This window comes from Anomaloglossus baeobatrachus, chromosome 5 (assembly GCF_048569485.1).
Source record: "Anomaloglossus baeobatrachus isolate aAnoBae1 chromosome 5, aAnoBae1.hap1, whole genome shotgun sequence".
NCBI lineage: Eukaryota > Metazoa > Chordata > Amphibia > Anura > Aromobatidae > Anomaloglossus > Anomaloglossus baeobatrachus.
Genome location: NC_134357.1, coordinates 114,457,935 through 114,481,476, shown reverse-complemented (window position 1 = coordinate 114,481,476; position 23,542 = coordinate 114,457,935). Strand labels below are relative to the sequence as shown.

Below are 23,542 nucleotides of genomic sequence, written 5' to 3'. Positions count from 1 at the left end.
CACACCCAAATCTTAGACGTTTATTAACTCAGATTCAAAGGATTGGAGAACAGTAGCCATTTGATGCATTGTACTTGAATTGTTGTATGTGCAAGTCCAAATCGTAATGAAAACAAAAACAGATTACAATATATCAAGTATTTAATAAAATATTTTTTTAACAGTAATATATATGGCTGTCAATAGTAATACAAGTCCTCTTCAATGGGGAAGCTCGTAAGATTCAACCTTGTAGTGAGCGCCACACTGTGGGCAGCGATTTAACTTCCCCTCATGGGCCCAGAACCAGATAACTTGAGAATTATCTTCTTCACCTGAAAGAAAATAGAAGAATTTCCAACACTGTAAAGACCATCTTTATCATACAACAGAGTCATTTAAAATTAACATCATGATACTGCAATATCTACCTTTTACAACAATAATGGTATTTACTGAGAGGTTTCCACAACAATGATAGATAACCAGATGAAGCTCAACTTGACATTATTAGGCTATGTGCGCACGTTGCGTACAGTCACTGCAGAAATTTCTGCAGCGATCTGAAGAGCACATGTGCTCTTTAAATCGCTGCAGAAATGTCCGTAGTGAAAAAAAAAAAAAAGCCGATTCCATGCGCTCTGCCTGCAGCTCCTGCCATAGACAGAGCGGGGGCTGCCGGCAAAGCGCATGGAAGAAGTGACATGTCACTTCTTAGAACGCCACGCTCTAAAACGCCACGTGCGCACGGCCCCTGCACAATCTCCATTGACTGTGCAGGGGACGCAGGACGCATGCAGTTACGCTGCGCTACAAAGCGCAGCGTAACTGCATGTATTTACGCAACGTGCGCACATAGCCTTACTGTTGGCTGGAATACATACAGTACATACACAATAAAATTAAGTCTGAGTGTAGGGCCCATGGAAACTTTGTATTTTATACATTTTCTGTAGTTTTAATTCCTTGGACCAGATTCTGTGTGTTTATAATATTATACTTTATTTTAGATATGTTTGTACAACCATTTCAAATATAAATATAAAAATAAAATATTAAAATCATAACACTGAACTGACATAATTTAAAGGGATTGCCCACTACCGGACAATCCCAGGGCCAAACTATAAACAGTTTATACTTTATTTTTGCAGAGACACATTGTTCCAGTGATATCAGCGCCACTATTCCCGGTGGAGACATGACATTGTTGTTACATGATGGCTGTAGGCTAAAATGTTATCAAAGTGAACATCCATCAACTTCCCCTCATTGGTCTCAGGGTATGATTCTTGCTGTGTCTAGTATTCGAACCCAGGAACTCTCACATCTAGAGACCTTGGAGCTTTACTGCAGGGTTTCTCTTGGTGATCACACTGGAGTTTGGGAACTGACTGGTGGGCTGTGAGGTTGTTGGTTCAAATCTCAGTCAAGACGTAAACACCTTCCTTTGGAGGAGGACCCTGGGTGAGACTCGGCCCACTAGTCTAGGGGTATGAGACCAAATCCTAAGGGGTATGAGGATCCAAACCCCAAGGGGTATGAGGTTCAAATCCCAGATGAGCCTGTGTGTTAGAAAGCTTTTGTTACACAACATTGTCGGTTGTAAATGATTTAGTGACAAAATGTATAATTGGAGGAGGAAGGCTGAACTAGATGAACTTAGGTTTTTTTTTTTTAACATATGTAAAAATGAAATGGTAAAGGCTGCAGCTAACTACTAGTTGCCTTTATTTTAATTATGGTCCTGAGTAGATTAAGTTATAGTCTGCAATCTCCTTAAATATCAAAACACTGCATCAATATCATGCTGACTGACAACAGACTGCGCAGTGCCTAGCTGTGGGGATCTAGCAGGACATTGGCATGACACCCTGTCAACCAGGCAGACTATGAAGCGCTGCTATGATAGGTCAATGAAAGCGGTAAAAAAAAAAAAAACGCAGGAGTGGTCTGACAGCTAATGTGTTGATAAGTGTCTGCATCAACATCAGTAGCATTCAGTATTCTAGTCCATTCACCTAATCTGGTCACCTCGTTTAACATTAAAAAAAAAAAAAAAAAAGCTAACCAAGCCTATCAGAGGGAGTACTCATTCCAAACACAGGGTATTTTCAGGTTTGTTTTTTTATAGAGATTTTGAAGCCGATCCAATTAAACAAAAATAAAGGAGGCACTGAACATATCCCAAGCTCTTAAGAAAAAATATATTCCCTTGAAAGTTATGCTGAAATGACAGTTGCAGTACTTCATAGAATTTTATGAGCACCAAATGTCATCTCAGTGATGGGAAAAATCTTTATTCAGTGAAAAAGAGTTTGATTATGAATGATCAAGTCCAGGGAGGAGAAAAGTAGGTTTCATTAAGAGATATATTACAAAGTGTTCTAATTTTACAAACACTTCTGGTTAAAAAAAAAAAAAAAAAAAAAAAAAAAAATAGTGTTTCCTCCAACTACTTTGGCAAGTTTATAGAGGGTTCATGATCTACTCTGTAGTCACATGAAGCTGTTCGATATTATGAGGGGATGTTTTAGAACAGTGTTCCTCAACTCCAGTCCTCAAAACCCACCAACAGTTCAGGTTTTCAGAATTTCCTTAGTATTGCAGAGATAATTTAATAACTTGCATAGGTGAGGATTCCAGCACTTGTGCATTACTAAGAAAATCATGCACTGTTGGTGGATCTTGAGGAACACTTTTAGAAGGACACCATGCAGCTGCAGGAGCTGTCTGACAGCTGATCATTAGTCTTTGCCTTATTGATTGCTGCGCAAGTGCTCTGTATACAATAATAGGAAGCACTAACAGCTGTTGCTCCTCCAAACTGAGGTCATGATCGTTGAGGTGTTGGGAAATAAAAAAAAAAAAAAAATTAATAAACAGAAGAAAAAGCCAATAAATGTAAATTGTTATTACTATCACAACCTTTGTCAAAAAGCGGCTTAGTTTTAAACTGGTTAACTGATTAAAATTAAAAAAAAAAATCTATACAAATAACCACCGCTAGAGGGCAGATACATCATGAATGTAGCATTGGGAAAATAGGGGAGAATAACTGCGGAGTATAGTGGAGGACAAGTATCCTAATCCCAGGCAGAAACCAATTACCTTGGTCAGCCTCTGCTCAAGCTCTCACTGTGATAACGCACCTCTTCCCACTGCTTGACCAAAACATCCTCTCCTTCACAGTCACAAATTCCCACACCCCCACACCTATCACACATTCCAAAATCTACAGGACATTGACCCTCATACACAGGCTGCTTTCACACTTCCGTTTTGCATCAGTCACAATCCATCACCTTGAGGAAATACGGTATCCTACTGGGTCTGGCTCAGTCTGTGGGTGGGTAGGTAGCTCAGTCTTCTCTCTGTCGGTCGGTCAGTCCCCCTCTCTCCTACTCACCGATCACCAGCATGGCACTGCATGGCTGTCACACTGCTCCGACGGCTTCTCCTGCTTTTGAGAATGCCGGCTACTCATTATTCCATCTCGTATTCACCGCTTCCCCGCCCACCCGCGCCTATAATTGATTGCAGTCAGACGTGCCCCCACGCTGAGTAACAGCTGTCTCACTGTAACCAATCACAGCCGCCGGTGGGCGGGTCTATCGTGCAGTACAATAAATAATTTGAAAAAACAAAAAAGGGCGTGCGGTCCTCCCCAATTTTGATACCAGCCAAGGTAAAGCCACACAGCTGAGGGCTGGTATTCTCAGGATGGGGAGCCCCCCAGCCTAAAAATAGCCAGCAGCCGCCCGGAATTGTCGCATCCATTGGATGCGACAGTCTCGGGACTCTACCTGGCTCATCCCGAATTGCCCTGGTGTGGTGGCAATCGGGGTAATAAGGAGTTAATGGCAGCCCATAGCTGCTACTAAGTCCTAGGTTAATCATGGCAGGTGTCTGAGACACCATCCATGATTAATCTGTAGTGAAAGTACCATATTTTTCGCTTTAAAAGACGCACTTCTGTTCCCCTAAATTTTGGGGGAAGCAGGGGGTGTCTCTTATAATCCGAATATATGGGTCCAGGGGAGGTGGGGGCAACTCTGGAGCGGTGCTGGTGGAGGCTGGTAGAGGCTTCAGGAGGCAGTGTTAGTTAGATCTCCTGCTCATAATATGCACTGCCGCGGTCCATCACCGTGGTGTTGAAACTGCACCGCGGCGATGGGCTGGGGGAGCGGCACATATTATATATTAGCCCCCCTTTGATCGCACATGCGCCCCCCCCACCCCGTGTTAGATATGGCCCCCATGCTGCTGCCCATCCTAAAATAAAAAAAGCTTTACTTTCCTCCTCCAGCGTGTCTCCCCGACCTCACTGCTGCCGCTGTGAACAGGCACGCAGAGATCATGTAACTCTGCTGTGGCGATCACATGACCGACACAGATTCAGGAAGTGCAGGATCTCAGCAGCACGAAAGGAGACACGAGGGAGGACAGCGCTGCAGAAGGTAAAGCAAAGTGTTTATTTTACTATGGGCAGCAACATGGGGACCTGTGCCAGCACGGGGGGGGGGGAACCTGTGCCGGCACGGGGGGGAAGGGGGTGGGGGGGTGAGACCTGTGCCGGCACAGGGGGACTACATTCAATATAAGGGGGCCATATCCAGATTAAGGGGGCTAATTTTAGGATGGGAGGGCTATAAGACATATACCCTATATGATTTGTTAGACGGGCACTGGCATAAGACTGACCCCATTTAACATTAAAAAAAAAAATCTTTCCCTTCATTAAATTTGGGGGTGCGTCTTATAATCAGGTTCGTCTTATAAAGCGAAAGATACGGTACATAAACCGCGAAAAATCCTTTATTTGAAATAAAAGACAAAAAAACACCCTCTTTCACCACTATTAATCCCAAATACCCCTCTAGGTCCGACGTAATCCACACGAGGTCCCACGACGCTTTCAGCTCTGCTACATCGGAAGCTGACAGGAGTGGCCGTAAAGCACCACAATTTCCAACGCATCCGTCACATTAGGCACAAAACTGATTGTGACTGATGCAAAACAACGGAAGTGTGAAAGCAGCCTTAGTGCCCTGTGCACACTAGAAAACGGAATTTTCTTAAGAAAATTCCACAGGGTCTGAAAAGATTACCGCATCAGCGGTAAAAAACCGCTGCAAACCGCACCCGAAAACCGCATGCAGTTTACCGCGGTTTTACCATGGTATTGCTCGCGGTACTGCCGCGGTTTTGCCGCGTGCGGGTTGGTACATGTGTTTCAATGCATTCAATGCAATAAAGCACATTGATGAAAATAAAAAAAAAAAAAAGTTTTCTGGGAGGGACAGACAGCCAGGGGACAGACAGCCAGGGGACAGACAGCCAGGGGACAGACAGCCAGGGGACAGACAGCCAGGGGACAGACAGCCAGGGGACAGACAGCCAGGGGACAGACAGCCAGGGGACAGACAGCCAGGGGACAGACAGCCAGGGGACAGACAGCCAGGGGACAGACAGCCAGGGGACAGACAGCCAGGGGACAGACAGCCAGGGGACAGACAGCCAGGGGACAGACAGCCAGGGGACAGACAGCCAGGGGACAGACAGCCAGGGGACAGACAGCCAGGGGACAGACAGCCAGGGGACAGACAGCCAGGGGACAGACAGCCAGGGGACAGACAGCCAGGGGACAGACAGCCAGGGGACAGACAGCCAGGGGACAGACAGCCAGGGGACAGACAGCCAGGGGACAGACAGCCAGGGGACAGACAGCCAGGGGACAGACAGCCAGGGGACAGACAGCCAGGGGACAGATCAATCAACAATCGACACGCTGCATTTCTCCCGGCGGTAGTGTGTTCATATCACCGGCCGTGGGAAATGACCTGTAATTACCTCTCTGCAGGCTCATTGCGAGGCTGCATCCAGCGCAGTGTCAGTCGCGGCTGGATGCAAGCGACGTGGGACATCGCTGTGGATTACGCCGGAGCTGTGTGTTTGGGAGGGGTTAATAAAGGGGTGAAACAGGGGCTTTTTTGTGTTTTATTTAAAATAAAGGATTTTTGTGGTGAGTATTCACTTTACTTACAGGTTGATCATGTCAACTGTCCCATAGACGCTGCCATGATCAAGCCTGGACTTAGTGGCAGCGATGCGCTGCTAATAACTCGTTACCTGGATTGCCACCGCATCATGGCAATCTGGAAGAGCCAGGCGGCTGCGGGCTGATATTCTCGGCTGCGGGAGGGGGGGGGGGTTGAGGGGAAGAACATTAACCCTGTCCCTCGCCCTCCCCAGCCTGAGAATACCGGGCCGCCACTGTGTGTTTACCTGCCTGAACGGTAAAAATACGGTGGAGCCCGTGTGTTTTTTTTTCTATATGTCTGTTTGATTTGTATGTGTATTCTATATATCTGTGTGTGAGTGTGATGTGTGTTCTATGTCTGATCTGTGTGTGTTTACTCTGCTCCGCTTCCTCTTCCTGTCATAATGACATCACTTTTCTGCAAAGGCAGGCAGTGATGAACATTACCGCAGGTAAACCACAAAATAACGCAGGGAATAATGCAGGAAAACGCAGTGAACCGCACAGAATTTGCTACCTGCGTTATTCCCTGCGGGATTTCACAATTACATTGCAGTCAATGGAGTCAAATCGCGCAGCGACGTGCGGAAAAGTAGTGACATGCAATTGTTTTTGCTGCGGGAATCCCGCAGCAAAACATGCAGCTGTCAAAATCCGCATAGTGCGCACAGCATTTTTTTTCCCCATAGGTTTTGCTGGTGAATCACTGCAGAGAGGTTATGAACATAACATGCAGCGAAACATGCAGCAAATCCGCAGGAAATCCGCGGCAAAAACCGGCAAGTGCGCACAGGGCCTTCGACTCTGCACTCATCACTGTCCCCAATCTCCTCTTTTTCCTGTCTGGCTGTAAATCACTACAATAACAGTTTCAGAAGTACCCTGGACTGAGTGGACCCCTCAGAGCCTCTAAACACAGAGTAAAACAGCCCTGGCTCACATCAAACTTTCTCCAGCGATGCTCTAAGAGTGCCAAACGCCTATGGAGGAAAACCTGCACACCAGAAAACGTTATCCACTATAAATTTATGCTAAGAACCTATAACTCTGCCCTGCACCTCGCCAAACAGACTTACTTCACCACCATGATCTCATTTTCCAACAATCCAAAACACCTCTGTTACTTACCGGTAGCCGGTTTTTCCAGAACCCATGACAGCACCATGTGAGAGAGGGATCCGCCCAGCGAGGACAGGAAACCATTCTGAAATAAAAGGGCGGTACCTCTCCCCTTCGTCAGTTGATTACCGAGAATTGAGAGGACCTCCAACAAACGTTAGAACTTAACTCTATCACCAACTATAACACACATGCACACCCAGAATAGTGCACACTAAGGATGAAAAGGGAGGGATTATATGGGTGCTGTCATGGGTTCTGGAAAAACCGGCTATCGGTAAGTAACCGAGGTGTTTTCCCCTCACCCATGACAGCACCACGTGCGAGATTTCCAGAGAATAACGTATTAGGGAGGGACCAACGTCTCAAGCACCCTTCTACAAAACGAGAGATCAGCCGAGCAGGATAGATCCAACCGATAGTGACGGAAGAAAAAGGAGAATGTGAAGACCAGGTAGCGGTCCTACAAATCCGGTCAATAGATACCTGCGTCTTCAGCCCCAGAGGGCGACACCGCACCGGTGGAATGGGCCCTTAAGCCCTCAGGGAAGGCAGCCCCACTAGATGAGTAGGCTAAGCAATGGCCTCCCTAATCCATCTAGAGATAGTGCAGTTTCACACCGAGACTTTTTCTACTACAGACAGGGCTATGAAAAAGGACTGTTTTCCCCACACTATGTGTCACTGAGATGTAGAGAAGCAGGGCCCTATGAACCTCCAACGTATGAATCTGTTTTACCCCGGTATTTGTAGGATGGCCGCAAAAGGAGGGAGGATTATACCCTGCGTGCTATGGAATTGAGAGGCGACCATTGGGAGAAAGGGTCCTATGAACACCTGACCCAGCCTATCGTTGAACAACTGAGCGTAGGGCTGTACTACCTATAAGGCGCGTAAGCACTAATTCTGAGAGCGAACGCCAAGGCCCAGAGCAAAATAGTTTCCAATGTCAGCAACGTCGGAGATTTTTTTTTTTTGGCAAGAGGTTCAAAGGGAGGACTCGTGAGGGCATCCAACCCTAATTTGATCCCCCGGTGGAACTTTCAGGCATGAACTCACAAACCCAATAACCTTGAACCCACCGGTTTGCTGCCAGTTTTCCAATGGATAAGATTCCTAGGGCAGAACAGGAACCCCTAGAGTGTACACAGAATCCTAGAGCAACCCCGTCTGCAAGAATGCCAATGTGCATGGAATAGGAACTCATACCCAAGGGACCATTTGCAAAGAAGGGGAACTTTTGCCACCCTCTCCCATAGAGAGTGTAGTGGTAACCGGTTTATGGCTCTGCAGCAAGGAAGAGACTGAGTCCGAGGAGAACCCTTGTGCATCAGCAACAACCTCTCAAGTTCTAAGCTGTGAAATGAAAAAACCCTTTTCCTGCACGAGGAACACAGGTTACTGCACTAACAGGTCCGGAATCCCCGGCAGAACCCCAGGATCCGGGACAGACATTGTCCTCAGGAGAGAGAGCCATGGCCCCTTGGGCCAGTAGGGGGCGAGGGGAAGGAACCTCGCCCGAGCTTCCCCGAGCTCTTGGAGAACCATCAAGAGCATGACAACAGGGGGAAGGGCAGAGGCTATTCCGAAGGTCTATGGAATGGAAGTGCATTCACCGCAAGGGCCGGACTGCTGGGATCATGGAACAAGATGTCTATATTCCAGTTTAGCCTGGAGGAAATAGGTCCCTCCGTGGTATTCTCCACAGAGCCAATACCGTTGAAAAGATCGGCTGATTCAGGGATCATTCCCCTATTGGCGCCTGAGGTAAGCTGCCAACTACATGAATGGCCCATCGGGATTCAAACCCACAAGCTCACACATCCAAGGCCACAAGCTTACCACGAGAGCATGGAACGAACATTGGCATTTAGAATCCTGTGAAGTGTAGAGCCGAGGGGGATTCTGTCCCGCCCAGTAAAGACCATAAGATGCAAGAATGAGGGATGGGGAATCGTGCCAAACCCCCCCCCCCCCCACAACGTTTCAGGAAGGAGACTGTAGATTGGTTGCTGTCAGTCACTCAAACGAGCGGACCCTGGAGGGGGGGGGGGGGGAGGCAAAGGGAATTTAGTGCTCGTTCTTCAGACCCTAGCGTCAGGAGGTGTGAGGGCTGTGCTGCTTCCTGTGCTGACCACAAGCCCAGGGATATCTGCACCTGGAGGAGAGCATCCCCAGCCGTACCGGCTGGCATCAGGAGTGACCACCTTCAGATGCCGAGGCAGCCAGGAACCCCACAGACAGGTTGCCTATGGACGTCCACCAAAGCAGGGAAGTCTTGACTGGCAAGGAGAGAATGACGTCCCCTTCGAAATATCTTCTTAAGGGTTTTCCTTTTCTGTTTTTTTTTTTGTTTGGCAGACAGGATTTGCTATAGGAGAGCCCTGGAGTGAAACAGGCCCCATGGAGCCACCAGTAAGCACAATATAGTGCCCCGCAGGGATATAGTGTGTCTCAGAGACATGATGGCATGGCAGAGTGCCCCCAGGGCCTATTCTGACACCTTGAGTATCTACTCTGCTGGAACAAAAGGGATAACCTTTGGAAGGGCTGCTTGGCGTCGGATACGTTCAACGCATCTTCCAGCTGTTTACCAAAAGGAGCAGATCGACATGCGGCCCTGAACATAATACATGCTTGGTTTGCAGACATATGGGACAGCCCTTCAACCATAATGCCATTCCGGCCAGAGTAGACAATCCTGCACAACGGGCTCCCAGCCTGATCGCATCGGTTGACTACTCTGCAAGAAAGCTGCTGCTCCCTGCAGCAGTGGTAAGTTTAGAAAAAGATATACTCCCGAGGAGTTGTATCCTTCAGCTGATCTACAATAGTTTGTGGCCAGATCCTGAAAATCACGGGCCGTGCAGGGATTTGGCAATAGCCGGCTTCAGAATTCCTGCTGATGTTTCCCACAAGTGCGGGCATACAGGAGCGTGCACATGGGACCTGGAGAGTGAGTGCCGTAACTGACAGAAACAAGCCCCCACTGTTAGTGACAGCTGTTAAGACAGAGCTGTCACCGTGTACATGTCAACCTGTAGGCATGGACCCCAACTTATGCTGTATGTCATAGGGGTGGTGTTGCCAACCGCGGAGGCTGCCGCTGCTGAATTGTCACAAAGGAAGGGGCTACTACCAACCATATAGCAATACATTGTGAGGATTAGCTCAGGTAGGCATAGGCAAGGTCACAGGACGACACAGTATCTTCATAAAAAATTCCAGCCGTTTATTAAAAACTTGTCATAAACGGCAAACATTAAACAAAACAGGCCTCTCCTGGCTTAAGGCTAAAACATAGCACAACCACATACCGTGGGCTTCCAGTCCAATACGGTCTCTATTGGAAGTGTAGCGCCTGTACACACTGGCTCCTGCCAGGGAACACCACTTGCTGTGGCTCCTTCCAAGAACCCAGAGACACTCTGCAGACTCCTGTCTATCTCTCCATTTAGGAGAGCTTTGGTCCAGTAGCCACAGCACTAACCAGCCTGGCTTGCACACTACTTCCAGCCTAAACCCAGACTGAATTCCAGAGCCCCGTGTTCAGCCTCCACACAGGCTGATACACCCAGAGCTCCCTGCTCTGCTCTCACACTCTCCAGAACACACACTGAGTCTCCTAATCAGACCGGACACACCCACAGGTGGAGGTCTGATTCTCCACATCTGCACAGCACACTGGGCTTATTAAAGGGAACCTGGCCCTTTATATGCAGAAAGAAGCCTTTGTGGAACTACAAGTCCCATAGCAACCTCTTCAGTTTAATATCGCAGCGACCTTCTCCACTGCGACATATAGCGACCATTTACCATATTGTTTGCCGCCACCTCAACATATGCACATTTGTAACTCGCATGCAGCAATCCATAGATCGAAGCAGAGACATTGCCATCTATGCCCCACACAAGGGGTCTCCGATACTCGGCCCGCAGGCCATATCGGCTCTCTGCACAGGGAACACTCCGTATGGAGTTTAGGAGCCACCTAATGATGCAGATGACATTCACGAAGATCACTCACCCACCACAGGAGATCAAGGGTACCGGTCCTGGAGGCTTCGTCGGAACACCCACAGGTCCCGCAGAAGTCGTGGAGCCACAAGAGGATTTGCCCTTCTGGCTATCGAGGCCGGGCAGGTCTGTTTCACTTAGAACGGCGACTGTTCATACGGCTTTGCTGCCGGCGCTCCAGAGAGTGCTGCTGCCTTTCTGAAGCCATCCTGGGATGTAGGCACGAGCACCTGGGCTGCTCCTCCACCTTCCGGTCCCATAAAGGTGCCCCCCCCCGTTTCAATGCGCCCAGCGGTGTCCAGACGGCGGGCATCTGCCCTGAAACACCCCCGCTGCTGCTGCATGGGCGCCGCCATCCTCTTCAGTAGACGTCACGCAAGCACGCCTCCTGTACCCTGCATGCCTTGCGCGCGTCCCAGAGTGCGCCACATTCGGAAGTCCTAGGCAGCAGGGGAGCGGCGGTCCGGAACCCCTGATGGGCCCTGCCGCACCCCCCCACACGGACACCAGGTTCCCCAAGGGCTGGTGGACGGCGCTTCCAGCCCCGAAGAACGGCGCCGCAGGACTCACCCTGCTTTTCCGGACACCGGACGGGGCTGGGTAAATACAGCTTCTGTACTTCAAACTTCTTACTTCAACCGCCGTATTCCAGAACAAGGTCTCCCATCAAGGACAGGAAACCAACTGACGAAGGGGAGAGGTATCGCCCTTTTATTTCAGAATGGTTTCCTGTCCTCGCAGGGCGGATCCCTCTCTCACGTGGTGCTGTCATGGGTGAGGGGAAAAAAGCTCTTACACACCTTTCCCTCCCTCAGTCCTAAAGTGCAGGCCCCTATCACAGACCTTTAGGCTATGTGCCCACGGGGAAAGTGTCCTGCGGTTATGTACGCAGGACATTCCGCAGGAGCTCCCAGAAATCCACAGCACAACTGTTTCAATGCTGAGGATGTGCCGCGGAATGTCCTGCGGATATGCTGCGGGCATTCTGCATTGAGGATACAGTACCATGGCTTCGGCACTGCATCCTCAATGCAGAACAAGTGCTGGAGTGATCGGAGCATTCATACTTGCCTCCATCACGCAGCACTGCACTCTCCGGCCGTGTCTGTCAGCATCTGCACTGTGCAGGAGAAGGTGGGCGGGCCTGAACTAGCTCTAGCTGTCACATGACCGGAGCTCGTGCAGGCCTCGCCCACATCCTCCTTCCTGCTCCTAGCTCCACTGCACCGGAAGAAAGTGACTCGGGTGTCTGCTATCAAGGCAGGCAAGTATAGGACCAAGGCAGGTAAGCCTCTATCGCCAAATTGGAGAGACGGGATTTCCGCAGGTAAATCCACAGGAATAATTGACATGCAGTTATGTGCGGCTGTGGGACATCCGCAGCCGCACATTCCGCAGCCTGGACACAGCACTCCCCATGTCCAATAGGGTAACATGGGGAGTGTCTGTACTTGCTGAAACCTGCGGATTTATCTGGAAAATCCAGATAAATCCACAGGTTTTCCGCAGCAAAATCCGCAGGAGCAAGCTCCCGTGGGCACAGCCTTATACTGCTGATCTGGCCTCCTATTCCACAGAGGAAAATAGAAAATATATGTCAGGAAATCAGCTCTCGGCCAACAAACCTTGTGATTCACATCCCTCCCCACATTGTTTGACTCACTCCACATTTGACCCAGTCACAAAAGAAGTCTCCATGCTCCTCTTTCTTTCGTTCTACCATTTGCACTACTGGCTACTTTCCCTACTCCAGTTTCTCTCTCGAGTCGTCACTACTCACCTAACTAAAATCTTCACTCTTCTGGTATCTTCCCCTCCTGCTTCAAACACCATCATTACTTAATTAAAAACCTTTCTGCACAAGACTACAAAGCAGTTTCCAATCTCCCCTTCATCTCAACTCTTGGAGCACCTGGTCTATTCCCATCTCACCCGTTACCTCTCTACTCACTCTTGCAGATCCTTTACAATCTGGCTTTCGCCCCCTAACATTATATGGAAAATGCCATCAAAGTGACCAAAAATCTTTTGACAGCTAAACGTAACAGTAACTACTCTCCACAGCTTTCAACATTGTTGGCCACCATCACCTACTCACTATGCTCTACTCAATCGGCCTAAAGGACACCGCTCTCCAGGTTCTCTTCCCATCTTTCTGACTGCTCAGTGTATCATTTGCTGGCCACAGATAATCTCCTCTTCCTCTCACTACTGTGGTACCCCTCAGGGTTCAGTCCATGGCCCTCTTCCCCTCTACACTGTTGGAAAGACCATCAGCAAATTTAGCTTCCAGTACCATCTTTATGTTGATAATACACAGCTATACACCTCATCCCCTGAGCTCACCCCCGCTGTACTACAGAACAGTGACTGACTGCAGTTTCCAACATCATGTCTGTTCTCTGTATGATAGTTAACCTTTCCATTGCTGAACTTCTACTCCCGCCGTCTACTAACCTCCCTAAACCGGACATCTCCCTCTCTGTGCAGCACCACAATAACGCCTAGGCCGCAGGCCCGCTGTCTGGGTGTTATGCTTGACATTGATCTCTCCTTCACCTTTATATACAATCTCTCGCCCACTGCTGTTGCTTGCACATGAACATTTTTATAATCTGCCCCTTTCTCAAAATGTAAACAAAAACCCTGACTGTGGCCCTGCCACATTCCTGCAATTCTTTATTAATTGGCCTCCCCCTAACCAGACTTTCCCCTCTCCAGTCCATTCTTAATGCTGATCTGAATCTTAGTCTGCCGAGTGTACACCAACTTTACTCCAAATTTAACTGGGGGGTGGGGGGTTGTCGACTGTATGATGTCAGCAGAGACGCCTCATTGACAGCAGAGTGGAAGAGAAAGAGCTGCTCTGTCAACATTAGGTAAAAAGAATCGAGCTGGAAGTGATTATCCTAGGGTGGAATTCCTTTGATCTCATGATGACAGAGCAGCTTTCTCTTCTACTCTGCTGATGGGGAGTCATTCGAGACATACTGACCACTGGCTTCCTCCAGTTAGGCAGTACGGAGCCAGCTGTTAAGCCCTAATGACAGCAGAATGCAAGAAAAGGAGCTGCTCTGTCAACATGTCACAGGAAGTGAGAATCACTGACAGAAGCGGTTCTTGAAAGATAGTCTCTCTGCAGAACAGAGAATAGGCAGGTAGTTTGCCACTGCCAGTAACTTCTTGTCCCCAAAAGAAAAGTCCTAGATAACACCTTTAAAGGCAATCTGTCAAGGCTTTTAACACCTTATCTGAGCAGCATAATATTGGGGTAGAGATCCTGATTCCACTGATTTATCACTTACTGGGCTGCTTGGTGTAGTTTTGATAAAACTTATTAGAGCTCTGTATAACTAGCTAGATCTGCAGCAGAGAAAACAGATTTTATCAAAACAACAGCAAACAGCTCAGTAAGTGACACATCGCTGGAATCAGGGTCTCTGTATCTACAGTATGGTGCTCAGATGGGGGAAGCAAAAACGTGGTAACAGATTCACTTTAAAAAAGAGAATTTTGTTTACTTACCGTAAATTCTTTTTCTTATAGTTCCGTCATGGGAGACCCAGACCATGGGTCTATAGCTCCTGCCTCCGGAGGACACACAAAGTACTACACTAAAAAGTGTAGCTCCTCCCTCCGGGCTATATACACCCCCTGGATGACAATCTAACCAGTTCAGTGCAAAAGCTGAAGGAGGACATCCACCCATAAGTAGAAATAGAGTAAAACTCGGAACAACCGGAACCTCTATCTACAACAACAGCCGGTGAAACACACGGAACAAGAAACTGCCAACAGGCAACAGGGAGGGTGCTGGGTCTCCCATGACGGAACTATAAGAAAAAGAATTTACGGTAAGTAAACAAAATTCTCTTTTTCTTCATCGTTCCTATGGGAGACCCAGACCATGGGACGTCTCAAAGCAGTCCATGGGTGGGAAATAAACAAAACTGAGAAGTAGGCAAAACCTAACTTCACAAGTGGGCGACCGCTGCCTGAAGGATGCGTCTGCCCAAGCTCGCGTCTGCCAAAGCATGAGCATGCACTTGGTAGTGCTTCGAAAAGGTGTGCAGACTAGACCAAGTGGCAGCCTGACAAACCTGCTGAGCCGTAGCCTGGTGCCTGAAAGCCCAGGAGGCACCGACAGCTCTGGTCGAGTGCGCCTTAATTCCTGGCGGAGGGGGCACCTGAGAACACTGTTAGGCATCGGAGATGGCCGACCTAATCCAACGAGCTAGGGTCGGTTTAGAAGCCGAGAGACCCTTGCGCTGACCCGTGGTTAGCACAAAAAGTGAGGTGCACCGCCTAAAAGCGGCGGTGTGTGACAGATTCGGAGCGCCCGCACCAAATCCAAGGTATGCAACGCCTTCTCAAAGCGATGCACAGGGGCCGGACAAAGGGAAGGCAATGAAATGTCCTGGTTAAGGTGGAAAGAAGATACCACCTTAGGGAGAAAATCCGGAGTCGGGCGGAAAACCACCTTGTCTTGGTGAAAGACTAAAAAAGGTGACTCCGTAGAGAGCGCAGCCAAATCAGAGACTCTCCTGAGAGACGTTATGGCTACTAGAAAAGAACACTTTCTGTGAAAGTCTAGACAAGGGAACCTCCCTAAGAGGCTCAAAGGGGGGTTTCTGTAAGGCCGTGAGGATCAGATTAAGATCCCAGGGATCCAAAGGCCGCCGGTAAGGAGGAATGATGTGAGATGCGCCCTGCATGAAGGTGCGCACCTGAGCCAGTCGGGCGATACGCCGCTGGAATAATACCGACAGAGCCGACACTTGTCCCTTGAGGGAATTGAGGGACAGTCCTAGCTGCAGTCCGGACTGTAGAAAGGACAGGATGGTCGGCAAGGAGAACGGCCAAGGAGCATGGCCGGAAGAACGACACCAGGACAGGAAAATCTTCCAAGTCCTGTGGTAAATCCTGGCCGAGGAAGACTTCCGAGCCTGAGTCATAGTGGAGATGACCTCAGAAGGAATGCCTGAAGCCGTCAGGATCCAGGACTCAAGAGCCACGCCGTCAATCTGAGAGCCGCAGAATTCTGGCGGAAAAACGGACCTTGAGAGAGAAGGTCTGGGCGGTCCGGGAGATGCCACGGCACCTCTACGGACAGACGGAGCAGGTCTGGGTACCAAGCTCGCCTGGGCCAGTCCGGAGCAATGATTATGACTCGACGGCCCTCCATTCTGATCTTGCGCAGAACCCTGGGCAAGAGCGCTAGAGGGGGAAACACATAGGCCAGGCGGAACTGAGACCAATCCTGAACCAGCGCGTCCGCTGCGAAGGCCTGAGGATCGTGGGAGCGAGCCACGTAAACCGGAACTTTGTTGTTGTGCCGGAATGCCATTAGATCCACTTCCGGAGTGCCCCACTTGCGGCAGATTGACCTGAACACTGCCGGATGCAGGGCCACTCGCCGCGGTCCACGGTTTGACGGCTGAGATAATCTGCCTCCCAGTTTTCTACGCCTGGGATGTGGACTGCGGATATGGTGGACTTGAAGTCCTCCGTCCACTGAAGGATTCGTTGAACTTCCAACATTGCCAGGCGGCTGAGAGTCCCGCCCTGGTGATTGATGTAGGCAACCGCTGTCGCGTTGTCCGACTGGACTCGAATGTGCTTGCCCGCCAACAGGTGGTGGAAGGCTACGAGGGCTAGAAGAACAGCCCTGATTTCCAGCACATTGATCGAGAGGGCTGATTCGGACGGAGTCCAAGTGCCCTGTGTTCGGTGGTGGAGAAATACTGCTCCCCAGCCGGAGAGGCTGGCATCCGTGGTGAGGATCACCCAGGACGGAGTCAGGAAGGAGCGTCCCTGTGACAGAGAGAGGGGCCGAAGCCACCACTGAAGAGAGCCCCTGGTCTGCGGCGACAGAGCCACCAGCCTGTGCAAGGAAGAGGTCAGCTTGTCCCAACAGCGGAGAATGATGTCCAGCTGCAGAGGACGCAGATGGAACTGGGCAAAGGGAACCGCTTCCATTGACGCCACCATCTGACCCAGCACCTGCATGAGGTGCCTGATGGAATGGCGGCGGGGCTTCAACAGAGAGCGCACCGCCAGATGAAGGGACTGCTGTTTGACTAAGGGCAGCTTCACAAGTGCCGGCAGAGTCTCGAATTGCATCCCTAGGTACGTAAGTTCCTGGGTCGGGGTCAGAGTGGACTTGGGCAGATTGACAAGCCACCCGAATTGAACAAGCGTGGCGAGAGTGAGCGAGACACTCCGCTGGCAGTCTGCACTGGATGAGGCCTTGACTAGAAGGTCGTCCAGGTAGGGGATTACTGCCAACCCCTGGAGATGCAGGACCGCAACCACTGCTGCCATGACCTTGGTGAATACCCGTGGGGCCGTGGCTAACCCGAAAGGGAGAGCCACGAATTGGAAATGTTCCTCTCCGATTGCAAAGCGTAGCCAACGCTGGTGTGAAACCGCAATAGGCACATGCAGATAGGCATCTCTGATGTCGATGGATGCTAGAAAATCTCCTTGGGTCATTGAGGCAATGACCGATCTCAGAGATTCCATGCGAAAGCGCCGCACCTGAACATGCTTGTTGAGAAGCTTGAGATCCAGGATGGGCCGGAAGGAACCGTCCTTCTTGGGAACTAGGAAGAGGTTTGAATAGAAACCTCTGAACCGTTCCCGGGCGGGAACCGGAACAATTACCCCGTTGGCCTGCAAGGATGCCATGGCCTGAGAGAAGGCGGCGGCCTTGGAGCAGGGGGGAATGGACAGAAAAAAATCTGTTTGGCGGGCTGGAAGAAAATTCTATCCTGTAGCCGTGGGAGATGATATCCCGCACCCACTGATCGGAGACGTGTTGAAACCACACGTCGCCAAAGTGGGAGAGCCTGCCACCGACCAAGGATGTTGCTGGCGCAGCCAGATAGTCAAGAGGAGGCTGCCTTAGTGGCAGCGGCTCCTCCGTTCTTCTGAGGACGCGGTTTCGCGCGCCAGTTGGGTTTACGATCCTTGGCTGAGGCAGTGGACGAGGCTGAGGGCTTAGAGGATGACCAGTTAGAGGAACGAAAGGAACGAAACCTCGACTGGTTCCTGCCCTGGACAGGTTTTCTGGTTTTAGTCTGTGGCAAGGAAGTACTCTTCCCGCCAGTAGCTTCCTTAATAATTTCATCCAGTTGTTCACCGAACAGCCGGGACCCAGCAAAGGGGAGCCCAGCAAGGTACTTAGAAGAAGCGTCTGCTTTCCACTCTCGAAGCCACAAGATCCTGCGGATCGCGAGAGAATTAGCGGAAGCCACCGCCGTGCGGTGAGAAGCCTCCAGAATGGCAGACATGGCGTAGGATGAAAAAGCCGAAGCCTGGGAAGTCAAAGCAACCACCTCGGGTATAGAGTCCCTGGCGAGGGAATGTATTTCCGCCAGAGAGGCAGAGACTGCCTTAAGAGCCCACACTGCTGCAAAAGACGGGGAGAACGAGGCTCCTGCCGCCTCATATACAGATTTGGCCAGAAGGTCAACCTGACGGTCAGTGGGATCCTTGAGAGGTGCCATCGGCCACAGATACGACTGTCCGGGCTGAGATTCTAGACACCGGAGGGTCAACCTTTGGGGACTGAGCCCACTCCTTAACCACCTCAGGTGGAAAGGGAAAACGGTCATCAGAGCCACGCTTTGGAAAGCGTTTGTCAGGACAGGCCCTGGGCTTAGTAACAGTGGTCTGAAAACTGGAGTGGTTAAAAAACGTACTCCTAGCTCTCTTAGGAGAGGTAAACTGGTGCATTTCTACCAGAGAGGCTTGTTCCTCTGACACTGGTGGATTGAGGTTCAGTACGGAGTTAATGGATGTAATCAAGTCACCAACATCCGCATCACCCTCAGATAAGTCACACAATGTGGATATGTGCTCGGTTCTGGCAGAATGAGCTGACATGCAGTGCATATAGCGTACAGCTTAGCAGCCTTCTTGCTCCTAGTGACAGACATGCTGCTGAGGTGGAGACTCTGCAGTAAAGAATACACTCTTGTAGAATGACCCCCTGAGAGTGTATAATAAAAGCCCACAACCAGAGGTTGTGGCTTACCAGACCCCTATGTGCCCTCCGGATTCCACAGCTCGGACCCCCAGTGAAGCGATGCAGCAGCTGCAGCAGCCAGCGCCGATCAGTGCGAGGACGCTGAGAAAATGGCGCTGGAGTGAGGGGGGGGGGGCGGGGATTAGCCCAAGAGCGGGAACCGGAGGGCCAGGGAGAGATACAAGGGAGGGAACATCTCCTCAGAAAGGAGTGTCCTCCCCTATGCTGAACGGCCGGTGGGCGGCACCGCACTGCTCCCCTGCATGAATGACATGCAGGGGAAGCTGAAAACGAAACTAGGCCGCGACTGAAGCCGGGGCCTAGATTTCTACATGTGGCCGACGAGCAGGCACCATCGGCGCGGTTCTCAGGATAAATCCAGAGAACCGGCCGGAATTCACAGTACAGTCAAAAGACACACTCTCCCCTTAATAAATGTACCCGGGACCCCTGAAAAATGTCTCAATACTTAGCTTTGAGACGCAGGGCCAAGTCCCTGGGGGAGGGGATTAAACGCTCCGTCCGGCAGGATCCTGACAGGGCTGCGGATGGAGACCGGTCTCCTGCAAAGCAGAGAGAACCGTGATGGCTCCCACTTCAAGCCAGAGCCCGAGGGATGGTGAAGGAGCGCGGCATGTGAAGGCTCCAGCCTTGTGAGTCAACCTTAACAGCACCGCCGACACAGTGGGGTGAGAAGGGACATGCCGGGAGTCCAGACTGGACCCGCTTTTCTTCCAAATCTTTGAAAAAAATCTTAAAAATTAAAAATCAGAGAATGCATGTGTGTGTGACCTCCTGAACACAAAGCATTGAACTGGTTAGATTGTCATCCAGGGGGTGTATATAGCCCGGAGGGAGGAGCTACACTTTTTAGTGTAGTACTTTGTGTGTCCTCCGGAGGCAGAAGCTATACACCCATGGTCTGGGTCTCCCATAGGAACGATGAAGAAACAATCTATACAAGTTCATAAGTTAATCAGCTTCACACTGTCAGTGATTAAAGGGGTTATCCGGCTTAATTTGCTTTTTTTTATTATTTCCCTATTGGGCTACATTGGGGCAGGTAAGTAGATAGAGACCACTTACCTGCCCTGCTGTCAGCCCCTCTCCCCCAGCTCAGAGCGGTCATGTGACCGCTCCTGCCGTGATTTTGCTGCTTCCGGTCATTGCACGTCTACATGGGCAGGGCCATGTTGACATGCAAATGTGGAAACAGCATGTCGCCTCCCTGCTGGGTGTCTACAGTGCGATGAGCCCCGCCCCCTTCCCTGCACCCTCCCACACATTCCCCCGCACCTCCCCCTGCACTGCTGTGGGGGTCCGTGACCTGGCAGCGGCTGCCATGGTGTCAGCTCCAGCACCGGCCCCCCTGCTCAGGATCACACATTCAAATATACCGGCATCACAGATCACCGATGCCGGTACATTTGAAAGTGCTGATGAGAAGCAGCGCAGCGCTGCCTCTCATCACTGTCCTTCCCGCTGTCTGAGCTCTCTTCAGCACAGCGGTGACGTCACCACTGTGCTAATATGTCTAGAGCACAGACAGCGCGCGAACGTGCAGGAGCGGCGGGGACAGAGGACAGGTGAGTATGTACTCCCTATGGGGTGGTGTGTGTGTGTGTGTGTGTGTGTGTGTGTGTGTGTGTGTGTGTGTGTGTGTGTGTTGCACAGCCCGATGTGTGTGTATGTATGTTTGTGTATGCGGTGCACAGCCCGATGTGTGTGTATGTATGTTTGTGTATGCGGTGCAGAGCCCGATGTGGTGTGGGGTGTAGAGCCCGATGTGGGGCTGTTATTTGCAATGCTGTAGTGTAGTGCCCTGCCCTGTAGTGCCCTGCCCTGTAGTGCCCTGCCCTGTAGTGCCCTGCCCTGTAGTGCGCTGCCCTGTAGTGCGCTGCCCTGTAGTGCGCTGCCCTGTAGTGCGCTGCCCTGTAGTGCGCTGCCCTGTAGTGCGCTGCCCTGTAGTGCGCTGCCCTGTAGTGCGCTGCCCTGTAGTGCGCTGCCCTGTAGTGCGCTGCCCTGTAGTGCGCTGCCCTGTAGTGACCTGCCCTGTAGTGACCTGTAGTGTGCTGCCCTGTAGTGCCCTGTTGTGTGCTGCCCTGTAGTGCCCTGTTGTGTGCTGCCCTGTAGTGATCTGCCGTGTAGTGTCCTGCCGTGTAGTGATGAGAGGTCAGTGCTGGGGCAGAATATACTGACAGGGAATGTGTGTGCAGGGGGCGGGCAGAAGGTGCGGCTGGACACTGGGGTGGGGCTGGACACTGAGGCCGGGCGGTGCCAGCTGTGACTGGGAGATTTTGCACAGGAAGTGGTCATGTTTGCTGGAGCTGAATGTAAACAAGAAGCTGCACAGAATAAAAGGTATAATTCAAGAGGAACAAAAGTTAGAAAACAGAAAATAACAATGTAGGGGTGATTAATATGACAATACAGCACAGATTAGCTTAAACTCAAACATTTTTGTTATGTCGGACAACCCCTTTAAATGTTAGCGTATTGAAGCTGTTGTGGGAGAGGATAGATTTTTCTTCATTATGGGGGGCTGAAGTGATAAGATTGTTATAATATTTATTAGTCCCTCCAAGAGGCATTGAGCATGCAATGTAATGATTGCATAGGTAATACACTGCACTTGTGGATTACATAGCCTATATGCATTTGACTGAACAGTAGCCCCATCTCTGGTGGGATCTGATAGGCTGTAGTATGTGGCAAACTGATTCTATGGTTTGTTTGCTAGAGCAACCCGCAGCCTATCTGCACTTATCACCTTGCCGGCATTGCCAATGTGCTGACAATGGGAGCGCTTTCCCACTATTAGCAGTGGTATACGAGGGGTTTAATGAATCTTAGCCGTTACAGCAGTATCCCGGCTGTATACATCAGTCATGCTCCTGCAGCTGATCACACAGGTACAGATCCTGCATTGTGTAATCAACAGGACGCTTCTATCCGCCATGGAGCCCTAAGTGACCTGTGGTTGTGATGGATATATACATGTAGCCTTAGCGGGTTAGTCTCCATTCTTGTAAATTTATTATACTGAAATGAAAAGTGAAGTAAAGAATAACTTACATATGCAGCCCACAAGTCTCTGCTTGTTGATTGATGGCACAATGTGTGGATTCTCTTTGGTTCCTGCGTAGGATTTTGGCTTGCGGACGTTAAAAGGATCCTTAAAAGACAAAAAATGTTATAAGTGGTGGTCACTGGTATAAGATTTATATGTAAACACTACAGAAACGTTTGAGACTTGACAAAGCCCTTTATCAATGTCTTGCCATGAATCCAGACAAGAAAGTTTCACTATGGACTTACACCTTTATCCATATTGGAAAATGAGATTGGTCATTTTTATTTCTCCTAGAAGAAAAAGAATCACTGGACCAAGGCCTGAACCTCATGATCAGACCTGCTGTAGTTACATGACTGATCAAATGAAATCACAATATATCCATACTATACATTCCCTATCTGACCACCACTAATTACTATGTATTAACCCCTTCACCCCCGGCCACTAAAACACCCTAATGACCGGGCCATTTTTTGCAATTCTGACCAGTGTCACTTTGACAGGTTATAACTCTGGAACGCTTCAACGGATCCTGGCAATTCTGAGATTGTTTTTTCGTGACATATTGTACTTCATGTCAGTGGTAAGTTTAAACCGATAATTTTTGCGTTTATTTGTGAAAATTTAGGAAATTTTGCAAAAATTTTGAAAATTTCACAATTTTCAAACTTTGAAAATTTATGCCCATAAATCTGAGAGATATGTCACACAAAATAGTTACTAAATAATATTTCCCACTTGTCTACTTTACATCAGCACAATTTTCGAAACAAAATATTTTTCGTTAGGAAGTTAGAAGGGGTCAAAGGTCATCAGCGATTTCTCATTTTTCCAACAAAATTTAGAAAATAATTTTTTTTAGGGACCACATCACATTTAAAGTGACTGAGAGGCCGAGGTGAGAGAAAATACCCAAAAGTGACCCCATTCTAAAAACTGCACCCCTCACTCTGCTCAAAACCACATCCAAAAAGTGTATTAACCCTTTAGGTGCTTCACAGGAACCAAAGCAATGTGGAAGGAAAAAATGAAAATTTTACTTTTTAACACAAATGTTACTTTAGCCATAAAATTTTCATTTTCACAAGGGAGAAAAGAGAAAGTGCACCATACAATTTATTGTGCATTTTCTCCTGAGTACGCGGATACCCCATATGTGGTAAAAATCAATTGTTTGGGCACACAGCGGAGCTCGGAAGGGAAGGAGCGCCATTTGAATTTTTGAACGCAAAATTAGCTGACTCATTAGCGGACGCCATGTCGGGTTTGAAGACCC

The 23,542-nt window shown here is 49.6% G+C and overlaps 1 protein-coding gene across 1 annotated transcript in view; it reads right to left on the bottom strand.

The window, feature by feature from the left end:
• Positions 1–123: 123 nt before the first annotated feature.
• Positions 124–23,542, bottom strand: part of LOC142313364 (cytochrome c oxidase subunit 5B, mitochondrial-like) — a 44,614-nt gene continuing 21,195 nt past the window's right edge. The window contains exons 3-4 of the mRNA XM_075352379.1: positions 22,266–22,365; positions 124–314 (exon numbers count right to left, since the gene is read on the bottom strand). Coding sequence (XP_075208494.1) covers positions 202–314; positions 22,266–22,365 — 213 coding nt within the window. The 3' untranslated portion in view covers positions 124–201. The remainder of the gene's footprint in view (positions 315–22,265; positions 22,366–23,542) is intronic.